The following is a 12,763-nucleotide window of genomic DNA, read 5'->3' as shown; positions in this document are numbered from 1 at the left end:
TCCTAAAAACCATGCTAAACAGATATACCTGTGGTGTATATAAATGTATATCAAATTAACTTGGCCAGCACAATGTCTGACAAATTCTTTCAGTTTTGTTTTAAAATATCCCTTTTCTTCCAGGCCCTAAAAGGACTTTCAACTACAAGATAAAGTCCACGCAGGACCCAGTGCTGTTGTTACTCCCTGCCTTGTAACAATAAGCTTCTATTGTCTCTTTGAGCATTACACATAGAAAAAACACACCCTGTTAAAGAAGAGAAAAACACTCCAGTCTGAGTGTGTTGATTCATTGAAGCAGTATGAGAAACACATTTCTCCAACAAAGATCCTGAGAATGGTTGACATGTAAACTGACTCTCAGTCAATCTTCTAATAAGAAAAACTAAAGAAAGATTAATGTCTTGCTAACATGCTATATGCTAAAAGCTTATGTGTTACTATCGTAAACATTCTGCAGCAAACAAATCATGACATCTTTGCCAATTTCCATTTCTAACAATGTAGCAAATAACACAGGAAGGGAGGGACTGAATATTTTATTTTTTTACTGTGATAACATTCTTCTAGTGTGATGAGTAAATGTTATCTATGTGGTTGATCCGTGAAGGCACCTGAAACTACTGGAACCTGTTTCTGCTTCCAGGCTGATTCTTTTCATGGAAATACATAAAGATTTACCCAACAACTCAATTTAATACAACAAAGACAGAAACAATAGGCATGATAATCAATAGCCAACCATTAGATGAGATCAGTAAAGAAGAGATATATTCAAACTACAAGAGGTCTTTTAGCAGTAATCCAATTATTGTGATGATCTTAGAGGAAGAAAACAAAGCAAGACTGTTTTAAAAGTCTTATAATTACTGTCGTTCCTGATTAATGACCACTGAGAAAAGTGTTGAGTAAAAACATTAAGTTAGCACAAATGAAAACTTAACCGCAGAACAGGACAAATTAACTTCACAAAAACACTGTTTATCCTAAATGATTCAACTAGTTTCTTTTTGAGCTTTACAGAGGGCAACAGTGAGCTCTGCAGTCAGAAAGTTAAAGTACACCAAATGTTGAGCAGAACGCTCATGAAAAAAACAAAAAAACAGCAGATGCTAAAATATTAAATAAATTATAGAAACTGTTGAAGAATGACTTAACTCTAAACTGGCTCATTCAGTTGATGCTCTATAGAATCAATTACATTAATAAAAAAATTACCATCAAGAAACATTTTCTTCATTGGTCTAAACACTCAATCTTTTAAGTGTTACCCAACCTGAGAAGGACATATATTCTCACAGTGCCACTACACCCTCAGCCATTACACAGACTCAACGACCAGTAAGAGGCAGGCGATTCTTAGCGGTGGCAGAAAAATTATGCTTCAAATGATGAGGGTAACTGATCTACACAACACCCAACAGCAAATAACAAAACGATCTTCAACTCCAAAGGATTCAGACCTACCTGCTGTTCTGCTGGCCACAGCCTTACAAGTGAGTCCAATCAGTGTGGAGAGCTGTGCAGTGGGCCGTGTCACAGCTCGCCACAACCTTACTTTAAGTCCCACTCCTGAGTACATATATGCTGCAATAAAGCTAATCAAGAAAAAGCCCAAAGCCACACACTGTGCCTTCAGTCAAGACAATAAGATGAGCGGAAATATTTATAGCTGCAGAGAGGGGACATACTCAAGAGTACACATAAATAAAGAGACAACATTATAAGAGACAGAGGCCCATGTAAACTCTCACTATGTGCAGGAATGCACTTCATACCTATGTGAAAATGTGTTGGGCTGCCACAAACAGCATGAAACTGGAAAATTAATCAAAGCTAATGAGCTGGATGACAGTGATTTATGTACACGTTATGTGTAAACATTTATGAAAGTCTTCTTTATGTGAACCAACAAAATTTCTCTTAAAACACATCATTAAAAAAGTTTTCATGTTCCTTGCCCTCTGCTTTTGGAACGAACTTGGCTGTGGACCTCTCACATCCTCCTTGTTTTTCCACATTTTTTGTTGCCACCATACCTTGGAGACACTGTAGGTGAGGTTTACAGTCTCAATTTGCAACTACTAGATGTCGCTATATCTCACACACTGGACATTTTAGCCAAAGTTGTCAGACCCTGCATGTATAATAAGCTCCTGGTTTCTGCAATACAAGCAGAAATGTAAACAAGCCCGTTTCTTTCTATACAAGTTTGTGGAGCTATCCTTATTATGGTGTTACACTGTCTTCCATATGTCATGGCCAACTAAACCTAAACCTTGATGCCAACCTTTACCATAACCAGCACTTTAATTATCACCTTACCACTAAACCAATGCAAGATTCAAGAAGTGATGTTTCATCTGTTTAGGACAGAGCTTTCATACCCACAGGTCCTATTATGATCATATTTCATATACAATCCTGTCCCTGCTGATAACTGTACACACAGGGATATCTTGTTTGAATGGTTCGAATAAGGACTGTTTCTGAAGCAAGTGTCTCAGAGAGATTTGGAAAACAGCTTCAAGAGGAAATCTGATAAGTCTAGATGTCTCATTTTCAGATTCCTTCAATATTACATTTTTCTTCAGTGACTTTGTGTTGCTCCATGAAGTCACCTGCAGGCAGCAGAGAAAAGCTACTGTTTGACATAAACTAAAGCAAACTAAATGTTATTTGTTTTCTGTGTGAATGTTAATGGAAAACAGAAGGATAACATCTCAATATATCTATGTGGATATGGTGTGATAAGCAATTTTGAGTAACATAATACCGTTGTAAAATTTCACACAAAAGAGATTGGTTTGTTGACTATAATGTAACTTTATGGGCATATAAGTCTTTAACCAAAGACTCAAAGAGTTTCCAAGCCAAAATCTTTCAGACTGTACAAAAATACATCTTTAATTCTCTTTCCACAACCCAGCAGTCTCACCTTGTAGCTGCTGCTGCTCCAGGGCCAGTGTCTCCAGTGTGTAGTTGCAGAACTCCAGATTCTCCAAAGCCTGCATGCGGGCTGTCTCGTCTTCTTCCTCCTCCAACATTGCCCTGAGTTCCTCAGCCGTGCGTGCATATTCCTCCATGTCGTGCTCCACTTCTTGCAGTCGTAGCAACAGTTGGTACCTTTCCTCCTCCTCCCTCTGTCTCTCACTCTCTAACTCCATCTCCCTGTCCAGCTCTTGCTCTGCATCCAGCTGGCACTGGGTTTCAGGTTCCTGTGTTGTGAGGTCATCAAACTCAGACTCACTCTCTGTGAGGATGTTTGTGGCTTGTTCATCTGGAGTGAAGAAGATGGGGCTGTTAGTGTGGGAATTGCTATTTGGAAGAGTGGCATTTTGTCTTGGGTATCGAGGAGGGGGTCGAGGAGCTGGGCGAGCTGGTCTGTATGCTGCTGGGGCTGAGGGACGTAGGACTCGGGGACGAGGAGGAGGAGGGCGGAGGGTTCTGCGTCTCTCCAAAGATGAAGAGTTAGACTGTAACAGGCTGGACACAGGAGAGTGTGAGGAGCCTCGTATGATATCACTTTCATTGCTGTAGCCTAGTATAGAAAAGTGCCGGGAGATAGCAGATTGCTGGTTCAGATCAGCTACAGACGATGTGTCCCTTAAAGCACCAGAGCTCACATTAGAGTCACTGTAGGAAGCATTTAAACTTTTTTCAAATTCAAAAAGCTGCTGGGATAGTTTGGCCTCCAGGTCACCGGCGGTTGTGGCCAGAGATGCTAAGGCGATGGATGCTGGCAGACTCCCATTGGTGCCCCGTGTCCTCTGCTGGGAATGTGGTCGTGCTTCAGCAGTCTGCACTATGTCAGTATCGCTCACGCTAGCATGCCGAGATAGCCTCCTTTGTTTATGCCCCACAACAATGTTGTTCAATACCTGCCCAAGACTGGTAGATCTACTGGTGGTGGTGGTACTGTCTGTTGTTGACTTTTGGTTAAATCTACTGTCTTTAGACCAGCCAGGCTGAGTGCTATGGAGCGTTATGCTGTGAGATAACTTGGGTTTTAATGGTCGGATGTTACCATTGCTATAATTAGACTGATTTCTACTGAACGTTGGGCTAATGTCTTGCCTAGGTCGATGTGGAGGTAGGCTAGGCCGAGGTGGGAGCCTTGGCCTAGGTGGAGGAGTGGATTTGGGTCTGTTGGGTGCCCTGTGAGATGGTGGAACAGGCTTATGTGGTTGAGTTTCAGACTTATTCCCCTCTTCTCTCTGCCCTCTGTTATTAGTCTGAGCCAAAGCACTTTTATTCTCACTCTGCCATCGCTGCTCCTCAGTTCTCTCAAAGTAGTCCAAGTCCCACACTGTATGATCCTCATATGTCCTCCATTCAGGATCATTCTTTGACCCATTAGGACATGAATGACCCGAGCTGTACTCAGTACAGTTGTTCTCTTTCTCGTCATCAGGTTCAATAGCGTTAGTCTCATCTACACTTTTATGTCCATCGTCCTCTACTTTGACAAAACGATGTGGAAAGATACCCCGTTGCCTTCGCAGCTCCCCCTCCAGCCAACCATCTTCCAAAGTGTTTACAATACGAATGCGATCTCCCACATCAAAGTCCAACTCGCCTGGCTCCATTGCCCGAAACTCATATAGTGCCACCCCATACACACCACCCTCTTCCTCATTTTCTTCCTCTATGATAGCTTCCTTTTGTTCTTCTTCTCTCAGAAAAACTTCCCCTTCTTCCATAACTTCCTCCTCAGTTCCTTCTCCGGCATCATAAGTGTCCTCATAGATGAATTGTTGAGAGTTGTCATTTAAATACGAGCTATCAGCTGACTCCTGAGGAGAACGTATGGGACCCAGAAGCTCCACAAATCCCTCTGGGAAGATGCCCCTTTGGCCTTCCAACTCGCCCTGGAACCAGCCTGGCTCAGGCAGGCCTGTGATGATAATCAGGTCCCCCTCGCGGAAGTCCAGCTCTTCGCTGAGCTGTGCATGGAGGCTCATAAGAGCCCGGGCTTGTCCGAGGGCATAGGGTGGGAGCTCTGAAGCCTGGGCCTGAGCTGAGCGCTCAGACAACTGTCTTGAGCGGCATGAAAGGTTCAGTTCCTTCACACATGATGTGGGAAAGACACCACGGATGCCCCATGCGTTACAACCACGTTGCCAGGCTTCCCCAAAGTCCATGGACCCTCTGGCTTCCCCAACTATCACATCACCTGGAGAGAATGAGAGCAAAGGAAACTTATTTTATTTTATTACATGAAAACTACTGAAGCACTACAGAAAGCTTTAAAGTCTTAAACTGTGATATAAAATGTAGTTTATTTATCATTCCTAATTTAACTGGAAGGGGGGCTTATTGGGCTCACTGAAAATTTATGTCAGGGATGTCAAATTCTGGTCCTCAAGGGCCACTGTATTGCAGGTTTTTGATGTTTCACAGCTTCAAAACATCTAATTTGGATGAAATAGATCACCCCATCAGCTCAAGTTCAGCTCTAGCCTGTTAATGACCCATTAATTTGAATCAGGTGTATTAAAGCAGGAAAACACCTAAAACCTGCAGACAGAGCCCCTTGAGGACCAGAATTTGACATTCATGATATAAATCATACTTTAAACTTTTGGGAGGAAAAAAAGTATATTAACCAAATTCAACATTCTCCTAAAGCTCTGGCAATATAAAAAATGAATTAATTAGCCATATTGATGCCTTTATAATAACTTTACATGACTTCTACAATAGCTGGAGACTAAGGGATTATAGGAATGTTTTCTAGTCAGCCACAAGTCATGGGGGTCACATTCCAAAGACCTGTGGCTCCACCTCCCATTGTGTCTGGGACTGAAACTGGAGCACAGCCAGTAGAACCATGGGAAATAAAACTGGATGGCAGTAAATGTCTGTTTCCTATATATCCTCTGTTGAGAGAAGTGTTGTTTGTCAGTGACTCCACAGAAAACACTGGAATTATTGTTTTTGATTAGATGTGGTCATAATTTCAGCCAAAATGTAAAGGATTAATATTTGATAAACATATGAAGAAAAAGTACTGGATGAATTGTCATTCATATACCACACTGCTTTGAATATTTTATGCTTTTATATGCCCATCAGTGTTACTAAATCTAATTATATGCCACAAATCAGGACTGAATATTTCTACTAGCATACTACTATAGCAATTCTAGTTACGGAAAATACAAAGAATCTCTGCAGATATCAGTGATATTTGCTGGACCGTGTTGCAAATAAAAAGAATCATGAGGAAACAAAACAATGTGATAATATCATACAAAATAAAAAATAAATAAGGCAACAAAAAGCACAAGATAGACAGCATGGTCTGGGCTCTGGGGACATCTAGTGGGGAGCTTTTAAAATTGACTAAGGATACCACTGGGCTTCTATTGAATGAGTCTTCCTCTAAGGCAGCTGTGCCCAAGTCTGGTCCTGAATCAAATGAATGCCTCGTTATCAGGCCTCTGCATTGATGAATAACATGTGGATGAAGGGATTCAAACATTGGATACAGGTGTTTTGAAGAAGAGATGCATCTAAAAGTTAAGGATAGGATATATATAGGATAGTAGATCTCGAGGACCGGACTTGGGCTCCCCTGCGTTAAGGGAATCTGCCAGGGTTGTATTTTCTGAACATTTTAAAATCTGTCATCCCCCAATTGGGGGATTTTGAGAACAAATGATACCAAACTACGCCAAATAGCCATTTTGAAAGCCCCATCTGACTACCTCTCTAATTTTGTTCTGCTTCACTTTATTAAAGTTGTCCTTTTCCATGAAAATGTTCACATACTGTACTATGACTTGATAGAAATTTGGAACTACAGCTGCGTCGTACCAAAGGGATATTCATATTCATCCTCAAAATGTTTGGTTTTCTATTTAGGTAGACCGAAACTTTTTCTTTTATTTGAGCTATGTGTCATCTCCATTTATTTTTCATCAGTAACACATAAACTGATAATCACACATCTAAACACATCTCATGAATGTTCTCTTTACAATGACTCCAAATGTGGCTGCAGAGATATGCTCATTTCATTATAGGTAGGCAATTTTTAACAGAAGCTTAAAAAACAGGCACAGGACTCAAAGGGTTAATCTCCATCCATTTATCTGCAAATGGAACTACAACAGAAAACATTAACATGCAAGTCAATGCATTTGCAAATAAATGTCTTTCATGCCATAGTTAACACAAAGGAGTCATCGTAGCGCAGCCAAAATATGTATTTTTAATGAACAAATCAGAGGCACAGCTTGATTAGTTCTGATAATACAGGCTGCTAAGAAGTCTGATTTTATGTCACATTACTGTAGCTCAGAAATATTTGTGGAAATATTAGATTTATATTTAAGAACAAAAACTGACAACATCAAAAATTCACCAGATTTAGTAGTGAATGAAACCTCCTTACCAAATAAATTTCATCAGTTGGAAAGCTGTAAGCGCAGCTGACTTAAACTGTGACACGAACATGTAAAACTACTGGATTTCATTAAAGTTATTCTGGCATAGCAAGATTTGTTCTAACACGCCTTTTGGAATTTCCTCTTGATGTTGTCTTCACTAACACATTTTCAGGGGGAGTTCTACCATCAGGATGGCGTCACAAGGTTGATTGTTTATTTCTAGCTTCAGGTTACAGCCGTTTCTTTCACCAAATAAATGAAACAGCCATTAACCCTTTAAGAACATCTGGAGCAGTGGCTTCCCAACGGGAGCTCCCATCAGTCTTAAATGGTTACATTAGCACAAACATTACGGACATTTGTGTTCGGTTAATTATTTCTCCCATTTAATAAAAGCAATCCTTATTGTGTCATGTATTACTGGAAAGCCTGATTAGTCACTTTTACAACAATGTTTAGCTTGTAAAGATCGTGCTTATGGCCAGCACAACCAAGCAGGTTGACCTTCAATAACTCCAGGTTGAGGAATGGGATGCCATCCCACAGCAAAATGTGACCAGGCTGATGACCAGCATGAAGAAGAGGCTGTGTATGAATCTTCCACACACTACCGAGGTCCCTGACAGTGTAGAAAATAGAGTAAAAATGGCCATTATGTGTTGTTTCCTCCTTATTACTGTGGAAGAGTCTAATCATCAAATTCATCAAGCAGTTCAAACAAGAATGAATATCAACAGGAGAATAGTGCAGGGATTTTGGCACAGAAGCACAATCCTCACAAGTTGTTCCTTGTTATAAAGGTGACTAATCAGGCTTTCCAACAATGTTTAATGCAACTCAACTGGTATTAGGAGAAGGAAGAGAAATAATTAACCAAACACAAATTTCCTTAGTTTTGTGCTAGGTTTATTTATATACATATTTCCTTATGAGAAGATGTCGTGAAAGACAACAAGGCCTTGTCTCCAGTCTCCTTGTGAAACAGGGGAGATATGCTTTGTTACAATTTGATTGCGTGTATACTAACTTAAATGTTTAGAAAGATTAAATGGGATTTTGAGATTACATCAAATTTAAAAATATAAACATTTGCCTTCAGCATTGGACTAGGGATGAAGTTATTATCAAATTAACAACAGGATTTTTTTTTGTCACTCATTTCAGTCAGTATGCAATGCTACAAAACCTCTGGTTGTGATATCTGGCTTCCACAAACGTTGAGGAAGTGGAGACAAGGCATCAGTCAAATCTGAGTCCTACATGATTCAAAACAACACAAAACAACCAGTTTACCTGAGTGCAGCGACATCAACAAGTAGCGTTAAGCTAAGTGAGAAAACATGACCTGTTAGTTTCAGCAGTGCTACTGAACAAGCATGCCTCTTTGTTTGGTTAAATCATTTATGATTTGCAAAGAAAGCTAAATATTTAGCCATTATCATACAAGCCAACATGTATGGGGGCATACGGTAAGACAGTACCTCTCTTCAGCGACAGGTTCCCTCGTTCTGCTGAGTTGAAATCATTGATGCACACATAGAGTTTGTCTCCATGCTTGGTGCTTGGAATTGTAACCTCTTCCACGAAGGTGCTGGGGAACTGACCTAAAGACAGATGAAAAAAATTCCCCTGAATGACATCAGTGAATTCTGTGTAAAGCCTTTTCAACATTTCCAGGACAAAACACTTCTGGTTTTTCTAACTAAATGCTTCAACCTCTGATGATCCTCCCACATTCATCAACTTTGTATTGTAGACATATGTATTACTCCTCAGAACAGGTTGTAAATTAAGAGAAATAATTAGAGTAGGCGCTGTTTGTTTGCTTATTTATTGGCACTGTATAAAAACTACCGTGCCAAATTTCATGAGACATGAGTTGGAGCACATGCATAAAGATAAATCCTGCCCTCTTGATGCAGATCCATACAACTTTAAGGGTACATTTCCATTTTTTCCTGGTGCATTAGAGTGGAAATTAGCCTTTGTTTGCTTTTGAAAAGGCCTTTGTTATATATAACCAGTATATGTGTGATAGATAGATATGGTTTCTTGGTTGAAAGCATTTTCTTTGAAATTAATAAAAGAGTGTAAATGAAATAAAAGCAGCCTTTTCAGGGAGTTTTCCAGCACTTGTTTGGGACAAAGCGATGTAGAATTACCTTTCCTAATTCGACATATTAATACTTTGTATCAGCAAATATCCTATATAGATACAAGAAGTATCTGTAGGGCAAATAAGCATCAAAGAAAAGCTTTCTGCTCTTGGCAGAGTGCACAGATTGGATGCAAATAGTTTTAAAGGCCAAACTGAGATTTATATAAGTCTATCATTTTAGTTCCCATCAGGGTATCTCATACAGTGCAAACAATTCATTATAATAAGAATAAAAGTTCTAGGTACTACAGTCTTAAACTTGCTGCTGTTGGGTGGTGTTTCACTGAGGTCATTGTATTAAAAGTTTATAAAATCAAAACACAATATCTGTAGCCACTAAATAGGATGGTATTTACTTATGATACATGTAGTAATATTTTGTCTGAACTTACATATAATATGTATGAACGCAGTAAACAAAATCAGTTTGTTCTTTGCATTAACTGAATATCAAAGATGTATTGACATGATCTGTTTTTTCCAAAGGCAGCTGAATAAATCCAGATAAACTTCCCCTGCACATTTCCCCTCTGAGGGAATCCCCTTTCTTATTCAACTCTTGGAAAACTTTAGTGGATTTCTCCAAGTTATAAAAAAAAAAGGTAAATGAACAATGACGCCCACTTAAGCAGCACATCTTGCCTACATTAAATTTAGTCATGTTTACTAAACACCAGTTGACATATAATTTTCATTCTTGTTGGATATGTTGGATATGTTCTTTGTGACAAATAATTACAAATCTTCACTCTTTTAATTACAAAAACATTGAGACTACACTCTCTCAAACTCTGCTGCTTTGCTCTATCAACAAAACACGATGAAAGAGTTTTAGGACAGAATCTGTGCCGAAGTGAAGAAATCTACGACAAGCAATGATTAGAAAGCACAGCTGGACTCCATTTCCTCTTTCAAGCACAGTTTACTTGAATCTCTCATACATGCATGAGTCCACATCTAAAAGGAAGGAAGAGGAAAGTTTGAGCATGTTTCTGCATTTTTTGCAAACGTGTAACATGTTATACACGTTACAGCATTTTGCTGCCACTTGGTGGCAGTAGCAGAAACACGCAAAACAATCTGAGCTGTGGGCTACCATTGCCTGTGTTAGTGCTTTAGCTTAGCTCTGCTTTGGAAAGACAGACGTCAAAGCGGATAAAAATCTGCCTTGTTGTTGATGGCCCCACCCAGCTAAAACTTACTTTAAGCCAAACAGCATTTAGCCAGTATATACCATCATCTCTGAGGGTGGTGCATTGTTAGCTTTCTGCACCACTATGTTGACGGCCGTTTCCCATATGGCTTGTTATCATAATCAGTCAGTTACTGTATATTTCTCTGTGTAGTGCAGTTTTTTCATTATAGTTCCTCTTAGCAAAAGTTTTGCTTCTAAAAAAATCCTCTCAACCAAATAATTTGAGTAACACCTTCATTTATACTAATGACGACCACTGAAAACATACCTGTGACGCCATCTTTGTTTCCAAGCAACCAGAACTCATCAATAACACTGAGCACCTCAATGACATCGCCGGGGAAGAGTGGGAGCTCCTCTGAGACGCTGGGGAGAAACTCAAACACAGCACGCACCACTGATCCTGCTTCCATTACTCATAACCTGGAGGGCCATAGAAAAAGACACAACTTTAATAGCTTGATATCAAAATGCATGACAACATTTACAAAGAATAACAAGAAAAACAAAAAGTTAGACACCACAAAGTGTATAGCTCAGTTTTCTAACCCAAGAATGTTTGTTGGCACTATTTAAAGTCTTTAATATGCAAATATACAAATGCCTCACAGCAAGAGAGAAAGCTTTTGAGAAATAAGACCAATTGAAAGCGGTAATGGGAATGTGAGAAACCTGGGAAAGGGAACAGATAAAAAGAAAGAAAAGAGAGAGCGCTCTACTTAAGATAGCTGAAGTACATTCCTCAACACTTCTCCATCCTGAGGACACAAGTACTAATCAAGAGAAGTAACTTCAGTTATATTAAACTGCAATAATTTAACTTAACATTTCATTTTTAATAAAATATTTCTTCATGTCAAAACATTAGCTCCACTCTTTTTCAACAAACTTGGATCAATAGATGATACTTTGTCAATAAATACTTTTAATAACCAGGGAGCTGCTGAGATTTACTAAAACCTGTTCTGTTTTTGTCTGCAGTGGTAAAGGTGGGTCAAAATACAGATGAAAGACAAGTAAATGGAAAGATTTTGTGTGCTGAGGTACAATAATCCACTCAAACCAAACAGCATCACAGCTGCTCGGTATTTCCCTAAAAGTAATAAAACTCCATTTTTCCAAATATCACTTCACTGCATCAGTGTTTTCATGATGGTGGCCCATATATATATACATACCATAAAAAATAATGCATGAATTTTTCCTGAATAGAATATTGGAAATGAATGTTGTGACATTGTATAAGCTTATCAAAATGATGCTGCAGCAAATGCAAGGCAATATCACAGATAAAGGTAGTCCAACAAAATATGTGCCTTACTATGGTGAACCATGTATAATAAAAACACAACATTAAAGTGACACAATTCTTATGAAAGTAAGTCTGTTCAGCTGCTGACGCAGTAAAATAAATGCATGCATAAAGCAAGTTTCATCAGCTCTGTGTCATTTTCTGGGGACAGACTAACCACATATGGGGTCAGATACATGGAAGGAGATGAGAAATGAGAAGAGGGCTGCAGTTTGCAACATTCAATAGCACCTTTGTTAAGTGGGCTACTGGAGCCAAGAGAGGGAGAGAAACAAGAGTCTGGACCTGTTCAGTACCACAGTCTCTAAAGATGCAGCTCAGGTGAACCTGAATATGAACACAAGTAAAGATGAAGTGATAAGAGAGGCAAAGCAGGAGTGCATTGGGTATTTAAGTTTATGTGTGTGGGATGCTGTTTTGCTTCTGAAGGGAGATTAACCACTTCTGTTTTGCTTAACACAAGTAGCTGCTGCTCATTGTGTGGTTGGTTGTGAAATGTATACCACACAGGGGTAAACCCACAATGAAACCTGAGCCAAGACTGCATGTAATGAGAGCCAGGCACTGTTGAAGCAGAAGCTGGAATGCAGCAGTTTGCCAATTAATCATTTCATAAAATAACATGTTTAACAATACGTAAATGCATCTAAATAGGAAAATGAGCACTTCAAGAATTAAGTACATTACCATCGTCAAGCTCC

At 39.3% G+C, this 12,763-nt stretch overlaps 1 protein-coding gene across 2 annotated transcripts in view; it reads right to left on the bottom strand.

The window, feature by feature from the left end:
• Positions 1–12,763, bottom strand: part of LOC121632312 (dynamin binding protein) — a 48,613-nt gene that overhangs the window by 20,385 nt on the left and 15,465 nt on the right. For both annotated transcript variants that reach the window (XM_041973679.1, XM_041973680.1), the window contains exons 2-4: positions 11,019–11,173; positions 8,879–9,001; positions 2,939–5,176 (exon numbers count right to left, since the gene is read on the bottom strand). In XM_041973679.1, the coding sequence (XP_041829613.1) occupies positions 2,939–5,176; positions 8,879–9,001; positions 11,019–11,163 (2,506 nt within the window). In that variant the 5' untranslated portion in view covers positions 11,164–11,173. The remainder of the gene's footprint in view (positions 1–2,938; positions 5,177–8,878; positions 9,002–11,018; positions 11,174–12,763) is intronic.

This window comes from Melanotaenia boesemani, chromosome 21 (assembly GCF_017639745.1).
Source record: "Melanotaenia boesemani isolate fMelBoe1 chromosome 21, fMelBoe1.pri, whole genome shotgun sequence".
Classification (NCBI taxonomy): Eukaryota; Metazoa; Chordata; class Actinopteri; order Atheriniformes; family Melanotaeniidae; genus Melanotaenia; species Melanotaenia boesemani.
This window is presented reverse-complemented; position numbering and strand designations above follow the sequence as displayed.